General features: G+C 47.5%; 1 protein-coding gene across 1 annotated transcript in view; it reads right to left on the bottom strand.

Annotated features, from left to right (window-relative positions):
• The window catches only part of LOC139050073 (uncharacterized), a 286318-nt gene that overhangs the window by 22666 nt on the left and 242723 nt on the right, over nt 1–20929 (bottom strand). Inside the window, exon 16 of the mRNA XM_070526266.1 lies at nt 1649–1765. Within this exon, the coding sequence (XP_070382367.1) occupies nt 1649–1765 (117 nt within the window). The remainder of the gene's footprint in view (nt 1–1648; nt 1766–20929) is intronic.

The following is a 20929-nucleotide window of genomic DNA, read 5'->3' as shown; positions in this document are numbered from 1 at the left end:
CGCGATATGATCATGAGGGGTATTGTAGCGGGGAACTCCGCATTACTTTTTACCTCCTCGTATTCTATGACGTGCACCCAATGCACGGCAGGTGGGCGTTCTTGAATTTATTGCCAATAGAAATGCGGCCAAAAAAGAACGAATGCACACAGCACAGCGCGGAAGCAGTGGAAGTCGTACGTCGCGCAATGTGGCCGCTTAATTCATGATTGTGCACGGAAACATGCGCATTCGATAAGAAACAACGGTATTGCGGATGTGCCTGGGTGTTGTCCAGCTTACATGTGCGCTGTGTGGTTGCATGGAATCGAGATGGTGGGAGGAAGCAAGAATCATAATGCGATGGATGTGATGGAGGCGTTTTCAATTGCTTCCCCGACCCGGAACAAATACAATAAAAATTGCAATTTCTTCGCTTATCAGCGATGAAAGGCCCCTGCCGCGAGTGCCATTGCGATTGCCGCCGCAGGCGATAAACATCGTAGTGCCGAAGCGATGAAAAATGCATGATGTGACCAAGCCTTCAAAGACCATGACGGCTAGTAACTGTCAGGGAACGCATAACGGTGAGCACTAAGGGTTCAAAACAAGTGTCTAAACAATGGCCTCCGGGCCAGCGGCTGGCGGCGGTGTTTTCTATGTCAGCCGTGTCAGAGGATGGCCGTTTATTTTGACATTGCCTGCGCTGTGCCTTCGCCTGAATGGGATGCGTCCACAATACCTTGTGCTGTTGTTTTTCCTGGAAACCACTTTCACTGCACATAGATTATGACGCCACCTCGCCCACGAATGTGGAGACATCGCATGAGGAAAGCGGGATGATCCCAATGGCCGTTCGCGGCCACCACGCCACGAGACGGGTCGAACATGTCTAGACATCTGCCTGGTGTGCTAGACTGGTAGAGGTAAGACCAGTCTTCTACCCGCTAAATTAGTGAACTTACAATGATTTATAAAATTTAAACCTTTTTCGCTACTCGACGCGTGGATGCAGAAGCTCCGTAGCCGATACGGCAGCAGACTTGGTCACCAACGGCCACGCAACCCGAAGTTCCAACATCAGCTAGTGTTGCTTGTGACGCACCTTCGAATTGTAAAAAAAATTAAATTAGGGGGTTTAACGTGCCAAAACCACTTTCTGATCATGAGGCACGCCGTAGTGGAGGACTCCGGAAATTTCGACCACCTGGGGATCTTTAACGTGCACCTAAATCTAAGAACACGGGTGTTTTCGCATTTCGCCCCCATCGAATTGCGGCCGCCGTGGCCGGTATTCGATCCCACGACCTCGTGCTCAGCAGCCCAACACCATAGCCACTGAGCAACCACGGCGGGTCCTTCGAATTGATGACAGCGCATCCCGGAGGAGCGTCATAAGTGCCTATTTTTTTGCCACACCCGAGGGCGTGGAATGAAATCCCGTCCGCATTTCCACGCTGGCGAAACGCAACACACTTTTTAGGGTCACCATGTGTTTCATTATTAAGTCACTACGACTGCTCCGAGTTATTGAGCTTGAACCAAAACGGAAAGACAAGGTCCGCTATTAAAAATTGTTGCACACACACTAGGAATCACTGTAGATTTTGTATGAGGGGAGGCAGCAGGTTCAGTGTAGTCACTTATTTTTAAAAACCAAGAAGCTTACCTTTGCCTTTATACTCTGCTCTGTTTCGACAGTCAGTCCGTGAGTGCCGTTGGCGAATATTCCTGACATGTGTTTTGGGTCGTACCGGTACTGTCCACTTACTCCACTGCTGCAAACCTTGAGACAATCACAGAGAACAAACGCAAACTCATTTATACGGTTGACTACATGCGTATGAGCTTCTGTTTGTTATGCATGCAAATACCCAGATTGGAAAAAGCATCAACGAAATAATGGCCTATTACATTAAATATATATAATATTTGGGGTTTTACGTGCCAAAACCACTTTCTGATTATGAGGCACGCCGTAGTGGAGGACTCCGGAAATTTAGACCACCTGGGGTTCTTTAACGTGCACCTAAATCTAAGCACACGGGTGTTTTCGCATTTCGCCCCCATCGAAATGCGGCCGCAGTGGCCGGGATTCGATCCCGCGACCTCGTGCTCAGCAGCCCAACACCATAGCCACTGAGCAACCACGGCGGGTCCTATTACATTAAAAGAACTTCGCATTCAGCATCATTGTTTAGAAACATGTCCGAGCGAAAAAAATAAAAGAAGAAACAGTGACCGATAGGCCACGGTACTCCATGCACACCGTATGTCACAGCCAGTAGTTTTGTAGCTGTTAAAAAACGAAGAGAAAACGCAGTGCAAGATACAATTATAAAGCGTACACTGTTCATTCGTCACATGTCGGGCGATCGAACAACGTAGGTCTTATAACCATACCTTCCACTGTGTTTTTTTACAGCGATGCCGTCTATGCGTTGGATCGCGAGTGACTGAGTCAAACTTTACTGAGCTCTGATGATTGCGTACTCCTGCAGCTGGGCGTCGCGACATTTTTTTCTTTGCGTAACATCGACAGAAAACTACATCGTTCATGGCTCATACCTCCAAGTGCAATGGCTACCCCCCCCCTCCCCTCCGTGAAGCAGAGGCTACCACCGCTGTGCAAAGTGAGGCGAGAGAGAGAGAGAGAAAAACTTTATTGGTTCTATCAAGGGGTTTAGCGGTGAGCCGTCTTGCGCTTGCTGCCTGGCTTCTCAGCATGGGTGTGCCCCTATTCCAGGGCTCCACTGAGCCTGGCCACTTCGCACACGTGCTGCACGATCGCCCTTTGGGCGGTGAGCTCGCTGCTGGTGAGCAGGCCCTCCCATTGCTCCGCACTCGGGTTTTTATGTTGATGGAATGTATAGTTATGCTTACATTCCAATGTTATGTGGTAAAGAGTTGGTATTTCTCCGCACCATGGGCAGGAGTTTCTGTATTGTGTCGGGTACATTTTACTTAATATGTGTAGATTATAGAAAGTTCCGGTTTGTAGCCTTCTCCAGTCGGCTGCTTCCTGTTGTGTAAGTAGTGTGTGTGGCGGAGGATATTTGATTCTCTGCCCTCTATAGTAGTTTAATATTTCCGCACACGTCGGCTCCACCGTTGTAGGGTTCTCGAGAGGCTCTATCTGTCCAGCTCGGTATGTGATCTCGCGAACTAGACTGTCTGCTCTCACGTTCCCTTCTATCCCGGTATGGGCCGGTATCCAGAAAAGTTTGTGTGTCACTTTATTTCCGAGGGTTCCTGCTCCGAGGAGGATTCGCAGGGCCTCTTTACAGACTCTCCCCTGCATGTAATGCCTGCATGCAGCTTTGGAGTCTGTTAATATGGTCAGTGATCTGTTACTTCGGTAGCCTTCGGTCGCTGCAAGCGCTATGGCGACCTCTTCCCCCTCCACTACCATGCAATTCCTTATGGTTGCGCAGCTGATTGTCTCTCCCATGTAGTCTACTACAGCCATAGCTACTCTGTTTGTTCTAGTGTGCTTGTCCCACGGGTATAGCCCTGCATCCGTGTACACCATGTTTTCCTGTGTTGCCAGGTGGCCTTCCACGTAATCTGCCCTTGCCTGCCTTCTGGCTGCGTGTAGGTTCGCATCCATGTTGCGTGGAATTGGACTTATTCTGAGGGTTTTTGTGATGTTGTCTGGGATGTCTGCCTCTCGATCTATTGCCCTTTTCGTATCGTATCCTAGCCTCTTTAGGAGCATTCCTCCTGTAGCCGACTGCCAAAGTGAGGCGAACAGTGTATACATCCTTTGGAATCACATATACAACATACCGAACAGTGTGCGCTTGAATAAAAAAAACAAGCTGAACACAAGCAATTGAACAACATTATTGATAATAATGCGCTACGGCACCTACATGCGATGCGGAGCCGATAGCTTTCCATGCATGATTTCCCCGGCAAAGATTACTATTGCGCGAGCAGCCATGGCGACGGCAGCTTGACTGTAACATACGAAGTAGGAAGTCACGTGATAGACTTTCGTGCGTAAACGAAAAAGTCGCTTATAGCAACTCGTTTGTGTTGTGACAGTGCTTTGGGAAACCCACGTGTAGTGAGGATTCCTGAAGAGCAGCGTGAATACGAGGCGCGGTGAATTTCTATTCTCCCTCGTTCAATGTGTGTAGGTTGGGGAAGTAGTGGCGCAAGCCAAGTGCCAGGCCATCGAACCGTCTCCGGCTACTTATGTAGTGAGGTGCACGTGAATGTCGCCACAGAAATAATTTGAACTTGCGTCGCAATTTGTAATCGTTATAGTTGTTTATAGCTTCGCTGTCCAACGACTTCGACTTCGCCGTCCACTGCGGGGATCTAAGACGGTTCTTTAACATTGTTTTCTTATAACAGATTGACCGACGTCAGCTGGGACACCATATATTTGCATAGTACCTGTATTGCCCGTGTTTTTTAATGTATTTGTTTCTTTTGTAGAGCCCATCAACTAAGGCAAGCCGTATGATATTGGCACGAAGCACCCGTGACTCACACCCGTTAGCATAGCACATTAGAATTGATGCCTGTTGTCCGTACCCTGAGCAAATTAAATATTTTGCAGAAAGCATGGCTTCAGTAAAAGTGGGCTCTACTAAACTTCAAGGATGAATTTGAAGTACACCAAGAAGGAGAAACGTAGTTCCACGCAGTCGCAGGATAACCTTATGAAAGGCCATCTAAGCGGTCTTACTATTCTGCGCTGATCCGCATCAGCTATGCATTTTCATTTTTTAGAACGGGCACATTGCAGGAATAGCTGACACATTTATATATACAGGGTGCGTATGCCTAATGGGCATAACTGCAAATTATCACTCACGCTATGCGCAGAAATCGTACGAACTTGGTCGCATCAGTAGGGCAGTAAATTTTGGTGCTGCTGCTACTGCACTACCGAGCAACCTCGAAGTGCTACTCAATGTCGATGTAAAATACTATACGCTTTAAATTAGATACCAATGGCCGAACTGGGTTGTAGTAAATTCAAATAATTCATCTTTGAAGAGAGAACCTCTACTATAAAAAGCAAAGTTTCGTAAACGACACCTGTCGCAGCTATCTGCGCTCAGAATATGAAGTTGGCTGCCATCCTGTTTATGCACCGCTACACATGAACATTCTTTCATTCGTCGAAAGTAATCGCCTTAATATAAGCGTATTTTCGCAATGCTCACGAGGGTCCTTAACCTTCCGACAAGTTCCACTGACAATCAGCAGAGAACTGCGCAGACTACAAGAAGGCTACGTTTGAGATATTTTTCAGCATACTTCACAACAGCGTATGACAACTGAGGAATACTGCAGAGCAACGGCGGAACGATGAGCGGCAACGGAGCCCGTGGTGGAAGACGACGGTGACGGACGCGCGAGCCACGGCTAGGCGCCTTTGTGCGCAGCCCGCCAGCTCTGTAGGAGCCCCATGGCATGGACTTCGGCATATCGCACGCTTGTCCACAAAACGTACACCATCGTCATGTCTTAGAAATAACAGGTAGAAGGAAAAGTCGGACAGACTTGCATTCAACAAATCCTTTAAGAAAATGTCTCGCAATGCTGATTAAAATGATGTGCCTTAAACACATTTTTCTTTTTTACATTTCCTAAAATCGAGAGAGAAGTTTAATTTTTCCTGGCTCTAGGCTCCCTTTATTGACATTTCCATTTAAGTGTAGAGGCAGTCTTATTGATGCTGCACGGGTATGCCAGTTGAAGCGTCCATCAGGTACTGCTGCTTGAAAACCACGTACTCATTGTAGCACTTGTAGCTGTGCTAGGGGCGTATGGCAGGCTGTAAGAACGAGAGCTCAAGAAAACAGAGATCCTGGTTTGGCAAGGGTCTCAAAAATTCACCGACGAATACAACACTGCCTAGTGTGAAATTTGGGCGCAGGTCTATACGTGTTTTCCTTTCGCGATATTTAGCTAGCGCGGACGATCTGTGTCTTGGGGCACGTTGTAAATAGAACAAAATACGGTGGGACCGAATAACTAATCAAGACATCGCGAGCGCCAGCGCGTGGGCGACGCGTAGGCGCGATTCGCTGCAGCGGCCGCTGATAGAACTTGCCCACGACGCGCCCTGTACTCTGGCGCCATCTCGTAGTCATCATCACCGCACTACACTTATCTTCTCACGCTTTCGCCATACCGTCCTCCACCGCTTTCTGCCTCGCGGGTCCACTTCAGCTTCCTCTCTGCTTTCCTCTTCGCCTATTTAATCTACCCCTGCTCTCTGCGTTGGCTCTCATGTTTCGCTGTGCTTGTTCGCTCGGTTATACCGACGCCGACGCTCGCCGCAAGAACGGACGCCTGAAAGCGTTGATGTAAATATACAGGAGTGTTTTGGAAGACACGAAAAGCCGAAGTGACATTTAATTCAGCACTAACCTGGCTGAAAAGCGAAGCCTGTACTCTACTAGAAGCGCCGTCACACAGTGGTGTTATGGGCTCCAGGGCCTCATGTTTAGGCTACCATATGGTTCCCGCTAACAAAACTCTATGTACAGTTTCTCTCTTTACGTTTAAAAATTTATCTGTTAACATTTGGTATATGAAATAACTGGAGATTCTTATTAGGGGTTTAAAGTACTAGCCGCTTGTCGAAGTATCGAAGATGAAGCGTGAGAAACTCGTTACCGGCCAAAGGGCATCAATATTTCGTGATGTGTAAAATGAAATTTCACTCTTACTTGTATTAGTTTATTTAGACTCACTTGTAACTTGCTTGACACCTATCTCACTCTGCCTTATTCTGTTTCTGTACCAGCTTTCACCAGTGGCTATTGTGACATTCCCTCAAAAGAGGGAAATAAAGGAGCAAGGGAGAAGGAGATAGGCGGGGCTGTAGCACTTTCTAGTTGCAAGTTATAGACAATCTTAAGTGATAATGCTAATTCGAAAGTATTCTGCCGTGCGTAAAACTAAAATTCCGCGTCATGTCAGCGGTTCTACGCTTTTGTAATCAAAACATCGCAGTGGTGTGTCACGTCTGCGGCTTCTTTTCTGCCTTGTTATGGAAGCATTTCCCTGTGTATTGCCATGTTGTCTTTTCTCCAAAGCAGGACTGCAATCCCTCGATCTTGGAAAGTTGTGTAGTTGGCAGCACGAGCGTATCCAAACTTTCGAACGCCCTTACTTTCGCTTACGACAATAGGCATATCCATCTAGTCAGAATATGCTTCACCTTCGCCATATGGCAAAAAAGAAGCTATCATTTTCAAATGCTGTAGTCACCGCCACTGGCTACACAATGTCGCGCTGTTTCTCTAATGCGCGTTCTCCATTCACTGGGAACCCGTGTATGGCACAGCTATGGGGGCTTGCTGCGCCATAGCGAAGGGGTGGGACACCCGGCACTTCACCAAACCGCGAAATTTATCTTACTCTGTGGCTTTCCCGGCTCCCCACTCCTCCCTTCCTTGCCCTCCGCGTTGGTATCAAAGAGGCAACCCCATCCAAAAAGAATTCGTGGCTACGCAACTGGCGGCTTATTTTTATTCTGGCTATTTCGCCAAGGAGAGATTCTTAGATGTGGTCGCATCTTTCGACGTTTTTCCCGAAACCACAACGGAGAAAATTGAGATGTACAAAGATGAGAACATTTGCCTGTACAAGAACTTCTTGAAAGATTGGCGCTGTCCCTTGTATGCCACAGGTGGTCGCATAATGATTCAAGGCTGTTTGAATTCCTCCCGCCAGAAAAGCTGCGCGTCGTCGAGAGAAAAATGGAGGGGTCACTATTAAGAAAGGGGCACAAGAACAACTTGGAAAGTATGAGCGCAACGTGGCACATGAATAACGCAAATGAAATAGCGATGAAGGAGCAGGCTAAGACGTCATAAGAGAATACAAAACCGCTCGTGTTGTTATTGTGTTCTGTTCCGCTGTACCCGCCTTTACTTGTGGTCGATATGATATGCAGCGAACACGAACTAGGCCAAACTGAAGTTCTTCTGAGGCTAAGACGTGAACGTATCGTTGAGTGGCTGAGATATTTGTCACATTCATAGTGTTTTACGAGCTTTATGAACGAAGCATATGTCAAACCTAAAAAGATGAAAAGCAGAGCACCTTGGTAGGCATATATAGTAACATTGTGCGAATCTTGGTATCATAATAACAAAACATTTATGATGTCTTTATAATGCCTTTATTTATGTTTCATAACAACAAAAACACGACACGGGAAACCTGCAGCAATAGCTGTCATGAGTGGTAGCTTGACGGAGCTCCAGGCCCCCACACACTGAACAGTTACACAACGACGTTGTTTTCCGAGAGAAAAAAAAAAGACATACAAGAAATGGTGATGTTTAAAATCCGAAAGTAAAATGCAGTCCACACAAACTGTCTTGAAATAAGGCAAGGTGAAATACAACTCACACGTTCACTCATGTAATAAAACAACGCAATAAACGATCAAGGAGTAGCAAAAGAACCAACATAAAATCACTTTGACTTATAAGCAAAAGATAGCAGAAATGCAAATACCATCTTGGAGAAAACAAGCAAAACAGATAAACCACACATTGTGAATTGAAAGAAGAGGAAACGGAACCAGTCGCTAACCATATTGGCACGCTCCAGTAACGCTGGAAGCCGAGGATCAAGTGTGTGGGGTAGCTGCTGCAGAAACGAACAGTAAACGGCCGTTCACTTGGACCTGACTGCTTGCCTTTTGCTTTCGCGACAAACTGGTGGAGGTGCGGAGTACGCACCCCATCTAGGTCTACTGGCCCTGAACCAGAAGCTCTCAACGCCAGTTCCTCGGGGACGGCAGAAATCCGTCGAAACAGCCGTCGCCTCCAAGGTCTTCCACCGCCATACAGTCTCCTGGCAAGCTCCGTGAGGAAGATGTCAAAAACAACCGCAAGCCAAACCGAGGGGATTCCAAATGCTGCGGCAACATGCATTCTCAACGGGCCTCGCAAGCCTAACCCCTTCACGGCGACGCCTTTGACGACATTCAAGAGTGGTTGGACCATTTCGACCGGGTCCAAACCTTTAATAACTGTGACGATCACCGTTAGTTGATGAACGTCTACTTTTCCCTTCGACGCGCGGCAAGAGCGTGGTACGAGAAACACGAAGCGTCAGTTAGCAGCCAGCAGGACTTTTATCGACTCATTCGCTACAACTTCAGCGCCCCGAAAGCACCCCGACTACTTCAGCACCCCGACCCCTTACATCAACAAGGCCGCTCGGAAAAAATATTGCGCTGATACTTTGGAAGCTATATAGTTTTGCATCGTCTAAGTCCTGTCAACTCCGAAGTTATTCCAGCCGAAACATCGCACCATTCCCGTAAACCATGTTTCTCTGATATTGTTCCCGTTACCAGGATGAAGTCATACCACTCGAGCTGACTCTCATTCACAAACTGTGTGGTGCGGCCTCTGTAGTCATGTCCGTTGTCTTTCTCATTCCTTTATTTTCTCCTTGTTGCATTCGATATCTCCGAAACATTTTTGGCGCACAACTTTCGTGTAGTCGCATCGAGAAGTCGTCTCTCTTCTTTTCTGCTTAGGGATGGGCAAAGGCACGCGCTATTAACTCTGGAGTTATGGGAACAAAGAAAAACTGCGCAAAAAAGGACAAGACAGAGAAAGAAACACACGACACAGGCGCAGACTAACAACTGGTTTAATGCTCCAACGCCTCTTCTCTGCTCCAACGCCTTGGTGCGCATGCGTTCTGTTGTTGGTAGGAAAGAGGCGTTGGAGCATTAAACCAGTTGTTAGTCTGCGCCTGTGTCGTGTGGTTCTTTCTCTGCCTTGTCCTTTTTTGCGCAGTTTTTCTTTGTTCCCATAATGTCATACCAACTAGCCCCTCACCGTACGCTTCTAGACTTTAACTCTGGAGGCCACGGATTAAAAAGTGTGGGAGCTGCTACAGAAACGAACTGTAAAAGGCCGTTCACTAGGAATTGACTGCTTGCCTTTTTCTTTCGCTACAATACACACATTAGTGGTAACAGGGAAGAGAAAACTTGGTTTCGAGAAAAGAATGTTACCGGCTAACATTTTTTTAAATGGTGTCAATGTTCTTTGGATGTTATATCTCCAAGTTTAACCGGTTCAATATTTATTCTATTAAGTCAGCTCAGGAACTTCTGCAGTGTCTTTAGACCATACGTTATTTTATAAGTTCTCACTTTCTAGGGCATAGTATTACGCGTCAGGTGGGCAGAAACGCTTTTCTATAGGTTGGCTAGACATTCTAAAAGGGAGTTTTTTTTCTTGCTTTTTCGTTTTAAAATTATTTACATACGATGCAGCCGAAAAAATTTGGCTTTTGGGCACGCATTGTACATGTAAAAAAATGCTGTGGGTAGAAGTAAACGGGCAAACCCTGGACAATTCCAAGAATATTTTTCTGCAACCTATGAAGACTGCGTAAGTTTTCTGGTGTTGTGGCCGACCATGTTAGATTGCAGTAGTTCATTCTTCTGAAAAACAGCGAATTACAGATTGACATCCTAATTCTCGGTGGCACTATGTGACGAATTCTCTTTACTAAACATATTGATTGCGGAAGCTTGAATGTCGGGCTCTCCACATGAGCATCCCACGACATATGCTGATGAAAAGTGTCATCTATTGTCCTATTACATAGGTAATATCAATGGGTGTCGCATTTATTGAGATATGTTTACTTTTAGCTCAGAGTATTACAGCTTTTGTTTCATTCTCATTAATCACGGGGCTATTTCTGCGCGTCCATAAATTTAATTTACCTGGCGGGAAATTAACCTCGTCCACAAGGTTATCACAACTTCTACCTTCTTGCAATAAGCTGGTCTCGTCAGCATATAAGATTGATTTCACCATTGTAATAATTTAACACTGTCGCTCACTTTTAAAAAGCCCAACATGTCATCCTGTGGGACGCCTATGGGCATAGGTAGTGGTTCCGAGTGACGGTCATTTCTGACAACCATTTGTCGGCGGTATTCTAGAATAAACGTAAAACACATGCTGCGTTGCAATGAAAGCAATAACAATCGAGTTTTTGAAATTAAAGACTGTGATTAATTTAATCAAATGCGCTTGATTGGTCACTAAAGATGCCCATAAGTTCATCTTCCCTTTTGTGCCTGCAAAGCGAGCCAGCTTTCTCTGCCTGTTTTGGCGGGAATCGGTCCGGGCCTCGCTGGTGTGAAACGTGCACGCTTCCCAGATTCCACGGCGGCTCCACCACTCGGCATGACTGAAGTGGCGCATGCCGCCTGCGTCATATCGCACGTGACGTTGCATTAGAGGTGTGGCCTAGTGCGTCATTGGGCACGTGATGGCGCATCCAATAAGGAGGAGGTGGCGCACCTCAACATTAGACATAAGATGGCGGCACAAAACAAAAAGCTCTAATTTATAACTTCCACTTGAACGTCACTGTGTAGTCCTTCGAGTTATGAAGTCTTCGCGGGTAAATCAGCACGTTGAGCTGCTTGGAACGCTTTGATTTTACCTTACCGAAGCTCACGCGAGAGCTTTCGCGGAGCAGGAACACGCAGAAAGAGACATTTCACGGAAGGAACCATATTTATTTCATGACGTAAAGCCTACTAAGTGTCTTAGTGAATGTTTTTCGCTCGCATTATATTCTTTATTGCTTAATATGAAAAAAAAAACCTCATCTGGTCCTGATGCTATTCCCACTGCATTCCTTCGCCGATATGCTAAAGTTGTTGCATAGTTTTTTGTCGCGATATTTCGTGTTACATTGTTGTGCGGAATGTTGCCAAGTGGTTGGAAGGTGGCTACAGAGGTGCCTCTCTTGAAGCGGGATCGATAATTAATACGGAGTTATACATCCTCCCATTTTACTATGTCCCTCGTGTTGTACACTACTAGAATATAATATTGCAAGAAATGCGCATAAATTTGTAGTACGTCACTCTTATTGACTATCTTCTACATGTCATTAGAAAACAGTACTCGACCATTACGCAACAAATGACTCCAATTCACTCTTTTGCATCAGTCATCAATATTAACGGTCAGATAGACGCAACATTTCTTTACATCTGCGAGCCTTATGACCCGGTACCTCATGATAACCTAATCCTAAAGCTCAGGTTAGACGGTATTCCGGATATGTTCCACGAATAACCAAGTCGACGAAATTGTTAGGTGTTACTGTCAGTAGCGTGTCCAATTGGTACAATCAACGTGGTATGAAGGCTGACACACACTGTGTTCCTTCCTCCCTGATGGTATCCACAATTAACCAGTGGCCCTGAGTCCCCAGGAGCTGCAGAGCACCTGACCATGGGGGCGGTCAGACTCGTAACGCAGCAGAGGGTGCTAATAATCTCTGGGTGCGGACAGGGCGCCAATGGAAACTGACCCTTGCAACGTTTAACACCCGAGCCCTCTCGAGTGAGGCTAGCTTAGCAGGAGTGTTTGAGGAATTATGAAGCATTGTTTGGGATATTATTTTCCTTAGTGAGATTAGAATAATTGGTCAGTGTTACACATTGCTAAATAACGGCTAAGTCCTCTGCTATAGAGGCCTTCCTGAGAAGAAGCAAAACGGAGTAGGATTCCTAATCTATAAGGACGTAACGGACAACATTGACGAATTCTACAGCATCAACGAGAGGGTAGCAGTAGTCGCAATCAAACTTAATAAGAGGTATAGATTAAAGGTAGTACAGGCCTACGCTCCAACATCTAGTCACAACGATGAGGAAGGCAATCACTTATGAAGATGTTGAATTAGCGATGAGAAAAACGCAAACGCGGTATCCAGTAGTAATGGGTGACTTCAATGAAAAAGTGGTAGAAAGCAGGCGGGTGAACAGGAAATTGGCAACTACGGTGTCGATTCTAGAAACCCTAGGGAAGAGATGCTGGCAAAATTCGCAGAAAGGAATGAGCTGAGAATAACGGACACCTTTTTCCGGAAGCTTAGCAACAGAAAATGGACCTGGAAAAGCCCTAATGGCGAAACAAGAAAATAAATTGACTTTATACTTCCTTCTTATCCCAGCATAGTGCGGGATGTAGAAGTGATAAACAGTGTAAAGTGGAGTGATTTTACGCTAGGAAGTACTAGGATTCACCTCAATTTGAACAGAGAAAGGGTAAGATTGGTCAAGAAAAAACAGGTCAACTTAGAGGCATTAAGGGTAAAAGCAGCGAAATTTGGCTTGGTACTTGCAAGCAAATATGCAGCCTGAGTACAGATAGATCATCATGATGACATAGAGGTAATGAATGGAACCATAACCAGGCTCACTTCAGAGGCAGCAATTGAACTGGGAGGCAAGGCACCAAGGCAAGCAGTAGGCAAGCTCCCCCAAGTTACGAAGGACCTAATAATGGAACGACGAAGAATGAAACTGTCCAACTCAACAGATAAGATATAATTCACGGAACTGTGAAAACCGATCAACAAAGCGAAGATAAGTGATGTTAGAAATTATAATGTGAGAGAGACTGAAGAAGCTGTGAAAATGGACGCACCCAGAAATCAGCGAGAAAGAAACTTGGCATAGGACAAACCAAGCTGTATGCATCGAAAGATAAGCAGGGTAATATTGCTACGGAACAGCCGCCACAGTGTGGCTGCACTGAGGAGGACGAAGACGACGTGTGTGCCGGTTTGATGTAGCGTCGCCATTTTGGCCTCCGTGAGTTTACCTGTAAATAAATTGTAAATAGTATACGGCTTCAGTTCACGTAACATTAATTTGGTGGAGGTGGACGTTCCCCGTACCCGTCATGGAGCTTCGCAGCGGTCGCAACGGCGACAACTTCGGCTCCTGCTGGCGCCACTTCATCGGCGCAAGCGTCTCCGCCTGCAGCCCCGACCTACGTCGCCGTTTCCCCACCTCGGGACCCTGGTGTTTTCTACGGAGTCGGCAGTCCTGATGTTGACGACTGGCTCCGCTTATACGAACGCGTCAGCACCAGTCACCGGTGCGATCGGACTGTTATCCTTGCCAACGTACTTTTATACCTCGACGGAGCTCCATTGGGGTGGTTCCAGACTCACGAAGAGCAGATCTCGAGCTGGGATCTCTTCAAAGACATGCTACGCGACCTTTTTGGCAATTCGTTTGTCGACAAGTCAGCGCCATAAAAGCCCTTGCCACACGTGTACAGACGTAGACCGAGTCCTACGTGTCGTACATTCTCGATGTGTTGGCCCTTTGTGCCAAGGGTGACCCGAACGTGACTGAGGACGATAAAGTTAATCACGACCTCAAGGGCATTGCTGACGACGCCTTCAATTTACTGGTGTTTACGAACGTCACCAGCATCGATACCATCCTCAAGGAGTGCCGCCGTCTCGAGCATGCTAAAAGCCGCCGGGTATCCCAGCACATCACACGACTTTCCGACACAGCTGCTACGTCACCCTGTGATGACCTCTTCCACCAGCCTTCGCGATGTGACAACTTGACCCGTATCATTCGTCGTGAGGTCGAAGCGGCACAACCCGCAGCCCCTTCATTCCCGTTACCTGAACATTCTCCTGTGACAATCTCCTTGATCCAGGCCATCGTCCATCAAGAGTTGTCCAACGTCGGCGTGCAATCCATTCGTCCCGTACGATCGGAACCTTTGTCTCCACGCACGTCCCCACCGCGCTCTTATTACTCCTCTTATGGACAGCGCAACCCCTCCGAATGGCGAACCGTGGACGACAAGCCGATTTGTTTTAACTTCCGAATCATTGGACATGTCACGCACCACTGCCGCAGTCGCTGGACTTCTCCGACGCACTATTATCCTGATTACCCCCTCGTCCCTATAGCGCATCCTTTTCCTTCGCCCCTTCTATTCCCGCTCCATAATCTGACCCTGCGACACCTTTTCCACGACCCCGCTACTTCCGCTCGCCTTCTGCCTTCCGCCGCCAGTCTCGCTCGCCTCCGTCACGCCGTGCTCCTTCTCCGACCTACTCGCCGCACCCCCGACCGAAAAACTAGACAGTGCAGCTTCTGGAGATGAAGCTGCATTGAAGACATTGGCACAAAATCCTCCCTGCACCTTACCCACGCCCAAGAATCTTTTGGACGTTCTCGTCGACAATGTTCCTGTGTGAGCGTTGATTGACACCGGGGCGCATGTGTCCATTATGAGTGCTGCTCTTCGCCGTCGGCTCAAGAAAGTTCTGACGCCTGTCCCGAAACGAATTGTATAAGTCGCCGACGGAGGGACTGTCGCTATTGTCGGCATGTGTTCTGCCCGACTCACCATTGCTGAGAGACACACCGTGGTTCTCTTCACCGTCATCGAGCATCGCCCTTACGAACTCATTCTCAGTCTGGATTTTCTTGCCCATAATTCGGCCCTCATTGACTGTTCCGCCGGCTCACTTCGCCTTGACTTGCCTCTCCTTGCCGACCCTGTGGACCCGCTTCCAAGCCATCTGAGCTGCATAGATTTTATTCGCCTACCACCTCACTCTGTGACCCACGTCGACTTGTTATCCTCTCCAGCTGTACCTGACGGCAATTACGTGGCCGCACCAATTCCGGCCGTTATGCTTACACATGGTGTTACCGTGCCGCACACTGTGCTGAAAATTACTGGCAACCGCACCTCCCTTCCACCTGTCAATTTCGTGCTAACTGCACAAGTTCTGCCTCAGGGGATCTCGTTGGCTATAATTCGCGCTTTGCAGGGTGATGAGGTCGAGCCATTCACAGTGGAAGATCGTTACAGCTCAGCCCACACCGTCACGTCATCGCACGGTACTGATGTCGACATTAACAAGATGGTCTCCTCTGACCTTACACCTGCTCAAGCTGAATCTCTTTGCCGCGTTCTTGAAGGCTATCGCGACATTTTTTACTTTGACAATCGACCCTTAGGTCAGACGTCCGTCGTGACCCATCGCATAAATACTGGCGATTCGAACCCTATTCACCGACGTCCATACCGTGTTTCTGCGTCGGAATGAGCTGTTATCCAACAGGAAGTCACACAGATGCTTTCAAAGGACCTTATCGAGCCTTCCTGTTGTCCCTGGGCATCTCCCGTCGTACTTGTCAAAAAGAAGGATGGAACGTGGCGCTTTCCTGTAGATTATCGCCACCTCAACAAAATCACAAAAAAGGACGTGTACCCTTTGCCACGTATTGATGACGCTCTAGACTGCCTGTACGGTGCCACCTATTTTTCTTCTTTCGACTTACAGTCCGGCTACTGACCGACATCCGTCGATGACATGGACCGAGAGAAGACTGCATTCGTTACCCCTGACGGCCCTTATCCGTTCAAGGGGATGCCTTTCGGTCTCTGTAACACGCCCGCCACCTTCGAACGAATGATGGACTCTTTGCTTCAGGGGTTCAAGTGGTCCACCTGTTTGTGCTATCTGGATGACATCATAGTTTATTCGCCCACATTCGACACGCATCTAGGCCGTGTTTCAGCGATTCTTGACGTGTTCCGCCGAGCCGGTCTCCAGTTGAACTCGTCAAAATGTCATTTCGCTCGCCGCCAAATCGCCGTCCTTGTACACCTAGTGAGACGCCAGAGGCGTGCGACCCGATCCGGAGAAAATTTGCGCCGTGACAAATTTTCCTGTTCCGAAGTCTACCAAGGACGTTCGTAGTTTCATAGGGCTGTTCTCTTATTTCCGACGCTTTGTGAAGGATTTTGCGACCATCGCACGTCCCCTTACCGGCCTCTTGAAGAAAGACGCCCCTTTTTATTGGGGTCCAGCCCATGCCACATCTTTCTCGCAGCTGACTACTCTCCTTACCACGCCTCCAATTTTGGCCCACTTTGACCCGGCTGCCTCAATGGAAGTTCGAACTGATGCCAGTGGTAACGGCATAGGAGCAGTGTTAGCACAGCGTCAGCGTGGATATGATCGCGTTATAGCCTGCGCCAGCCGACTTCTATCACCCACCGAGCGCAATTATTCAATGACAGAACGCGAGTCCCTCGCTCTTGTGTGGGCTGTTGCGAAGTTTCGTCCACACTTGTACGGACACCCCTTCTGTGTCATCACTGATCACCACGCTCTCTGCTGGCTATCCTCGCTCAAGGACCCCATGGGCCGACTCGCTCGCTGGGCGTTACGCTTGCAAAAATATACCTTCTCCGTTGAATATAAGACGCGACGCTTGCACCAGGATGACTACTGTTTGTCCCGCTACCCGTCGAGAAACCGGCTGATGCGGACGCCATCACTTGCGTTTTCTCTGTGTCCCAGTTGCTTCACATCGGCAACGAGCAACGGCGCGATCCTTCACTACAGGCCCTCATCGACCATCTGGAGTTAACTCCTGGCGACGCCTCTCTCCGTATGTTTCTCCTTATGGAGGGGACATTATACCACCGTAATCTTGATCCACACGGCCTTGACCTTCTGCTCGTCATTCCGTCGCACCTACGTTCGACTGCCCTCCAGCAACTTCACGATGCTCCCTTGGCTGGACACTTGAACGTCTCACGCACAGACGACCGTGTACGCCATCGGTTTTTTTGGCCGGATTTCGCCCGCTCCATGCGGCGCTACGTTGCCGCTTGTGAGCCCTGTCAGCGCCGGAAGAAGCCCTCCACACCTCCAGCTGGATGTCTCCAGCCGATCGACATCTCACCCGAACCATTTTTCCGTGTTGGTCTAGACCTTCTTGGACCATTTCCTCTCTCGGGCTCCGGAAATAAATGGGTTGCCATCGCCACCGATTATGCTACGTGGTACGCAATCACCAGAGCCCTCCCGACAAGTTGCGCTACTGGCGTTGCTGACTTTCTGCTCTATGACATTATTTTAGGGCACGGTGCTCCGCGCCATCAACTCACTGACCCTGGCCGCAGCTTTCTGTTGGCAGTCGACGAGGACATACTCCGCTCCTGCTCGACAAAGCACAAGTTCAGGACATCCTACCACCCCCAGACCAACGGCCTCACGAAGCGCCTCAATCGGACCATCACCGACATGCTTTCCAAGTACGATGCGACCGACCACCACGACTGGGATCTTCACTTACCATATGTGTCGTTCACGTATAATTCATCGCGTCACGACACCACCGGATATTCACCGTTCTATCTCCTATATTGTCGAGAAACCGTGTTGCCCTTGGACACTTTGCTGCCCTCGGCAACACGTTCCACCACTGAATACACCCGCGACGCGATCGTACACGCCGACCACGCGCGCCAGCTCGCCAGCACCAGTCTGGAGGCCTTACAGGATCATCAGAGACGCCTTTATTATTGCCACCATCGCGACGTGCACTTTTCTCCGGGTTCTCTGGTGCTTCTCTGGTCACCCGTTCGCCGTGTGGGCCTTTCCAAAAGCTGCTGTCGCGCTACACAGGCCTTTACCGTGTGGTACGCCAAGTGACCGATGTTACGTATGAAATCGTCCCCGCTAATCTCTAAGTCTCATCATCAGCTGCAAGTGACATCGTTCACGTAGCAAGACTAAAACCCTACCACACACCTTTCACCGTGGATGTGTAGATTAAGCACCGGGACGATGCTTCTACAGCCGGGGGTGATGCTACGGAACAGCCGCCACAGTGCGGCTGCACTGAGGAGGACGAAGACGACGTGTGTGCCGGTTTGATATAGCGTCGCCATTTTGGCCTCCGTGAGCTTACCTGTAAACAAATTGTAAATAGTATTCGGCTTCAGCTTCACGTAACAATATCATCACCATTCTCGAAGGTATAATGAAAACAGCGGAAGAATTATATGCTGACCTGTACAATACCCAGAGGACTCATGAGTACTCTATTCGAAACAATAATGAACAGTAAAGAGAAACTCCTTCTAGAACTAGAGATGAGGTCAGAACGAACATGCAAGGCATGAAAGGGGGAAACGTGGCAGGAGCGGATGGACTAATAGTTGATTTAATCAAAAATGATTTAATCAAATTGATTTAATCAAATGTTAGGAAAACCGGCCGCTCTCTATTCGAAGTGTTTATCGACAGCAAGGGTCCTAGAAAACTAGAAGAATGAAAACATTATACTAATCCACAGAAAGGGCGATGTTAAAGAACTGAAAAATTGCAGGCCGATTAGCCTACTCCCAGTATTATATAAAGTATTTACCAAAAGAGCCTGCAGTAGAAAAGGGCGACATTGGACTTTAGTCAACCAAGGGAACAGGCTGGCTCCAGGAAACGATTCTCTACACTGGATTACATCTATGTCATTATTCAAGTTATCGGGAAATCAGCAGAGTACAATAAGCCTCTCTATATGGCTATCATAGATTATGAAAAAGCATTTGATTCAGTAGAGATACCAGCAGTCATAGAGGCATTGCGTAATCATGGACAACAGACCACTTACGTAAATACCGTGGAAAATATCTACAGACATTGCCCAGCCACCCTAATTCTACACAAGAAAAGCAGGAAGATAACTATAAAGAAAGGGGGTCAGACAAGCAGACACAATCTATCCAATGCTATTCACCGCGTGCTTGGAAGAAGTATTCAAGCTATTAAACTGGGAAGGTCTAGGAGCAAGGATCGACGGCGAATACCTCAGCAACCTTCGGTTTGCAGATGACATTGTGTTATTTAGCAACACTGCAGACGAGTTAGAACCAATGATTGAAGACCTTCACAGGGAGAGTGTAAGAGTGGAGCTGAATATTAATATGCAGAAGACAAAGGGGTAATGATAACTGGGCAAGGAAACAAGATTTCGATATCGCCACTCAGCCCCTAGAGTCGGTGAAGGAGTAGGTTTACCTAGGTCAACTAATAACAGGCAACCCTGTCCATAAGAAAGAAATTCACAAAATAATAAAAATCGGTTATATCACATACGGTAGACATCGTGAGCCTCTGACTAGGAGCTTACCGTTATCATTTCAAAGGAAAGTATACAATCAGTGCACTTTACCGGTGGCGATATATGGCGCAGAGACTTGGGACTGACAAAGAAGCTTGAGAAGAAGTTAAGGACCGCGCAAAGAGCGATGGAACGCAGAATTGTAGGCGTAACTTTAAGCGACAGAAAGAGAGCGGTCTGGATGAGATAGTAAACGGGTATAGACGATATTCTAATAGACATTGGGAGAAAAAATGACGCTGGGCAGGTCATGTAATGCGCAGGTGAGATAACCGTTGGACCATTAGGGTGACGAATGGGTACCAAGAGAAGGGAAGCGCAGTAGATAACGGTAGAAGACTAGGTGATGCGACGTATATTAAGAAATTTGTGGGTGCTAGTTGGAATCGGCTGGCGCAGGACAAGGGTAATTGGAGATCGAAGGGAGAGGCCTTCGTCCTGCAGTGGACATAAACATGATGATGATGATGATGATGACGGTGATGATTATTTGTTCCTTTGAATTACTCAAAAAATAACAAAAAAGTCATTTGCAAGCACCTATAGGCTCGGTTCCTTACCACGTCATCAAGTTATTTAAGAGTGACAATGACAATGACATGCAATTTGTCTTGGAAGGTTCACACAGCGTACGTTTGCGCATCTTCCTTGCGAAAACTGCATTTCTTGAGGAATAAAAATAAGTAAGTACGGCAGGGTAAATACACAAGAAAACCGTGTTTGTTGTTATCATTAATGAAAAGAAAAGACACACTGCCGAGCAAAAGCCTCCAGTGGTGAGTGCGCAGGAGCGCTCCAAGCCATTTAAATTTGGCTCCAAAAACTGTGCACCGTGGTATTTAAAAAATGAAGGACACGACGTTTGTTTGCGTCTTGTTTTCCATTATGTGTTCTACGTGTACGTATTTTAATAATAAATATGGCAAGATCAGGTAAATATAATCAATTTATGCCATTTTCTCCCGTTCTAACCGCAGGGATGGTTTTGTAGCGCATTGCAGCATAGTCGTTGGTTTTTGCTCTGAGCACTTTCCGTGCGTCTTTTTTTTACGTTATTTTAGCGCGTTTTGTGCTACCGCGACAACCAATATGCAAGAAAAGAGGTGAACGAAGACCATTACTTCATCGAAAAGAGGTGCTAGTGCG

The sequence above is a fragment of the Dermacentor albipictus genome, chromosome 9 (genome assembly GCF_038994185.2).
Source record: "Dermacentor albipictus isolate Rhodes 1998 colony chromosome 9, USDA_Dalb.pri_finalv2, whole genome shotgun sequence".
Taxonomy (NCBI): Eukaryota; Metazoa; Arthropoda; class Arachnida; order Ixodida; family Ixodidae; genus Dermacentor; species Dermacentor albipictus.
The sequence above is the reverse complement of the archived record's forward strand: the minus strand, read 5'-3'. Positions and strand labels throughout refer to the sequence as shown.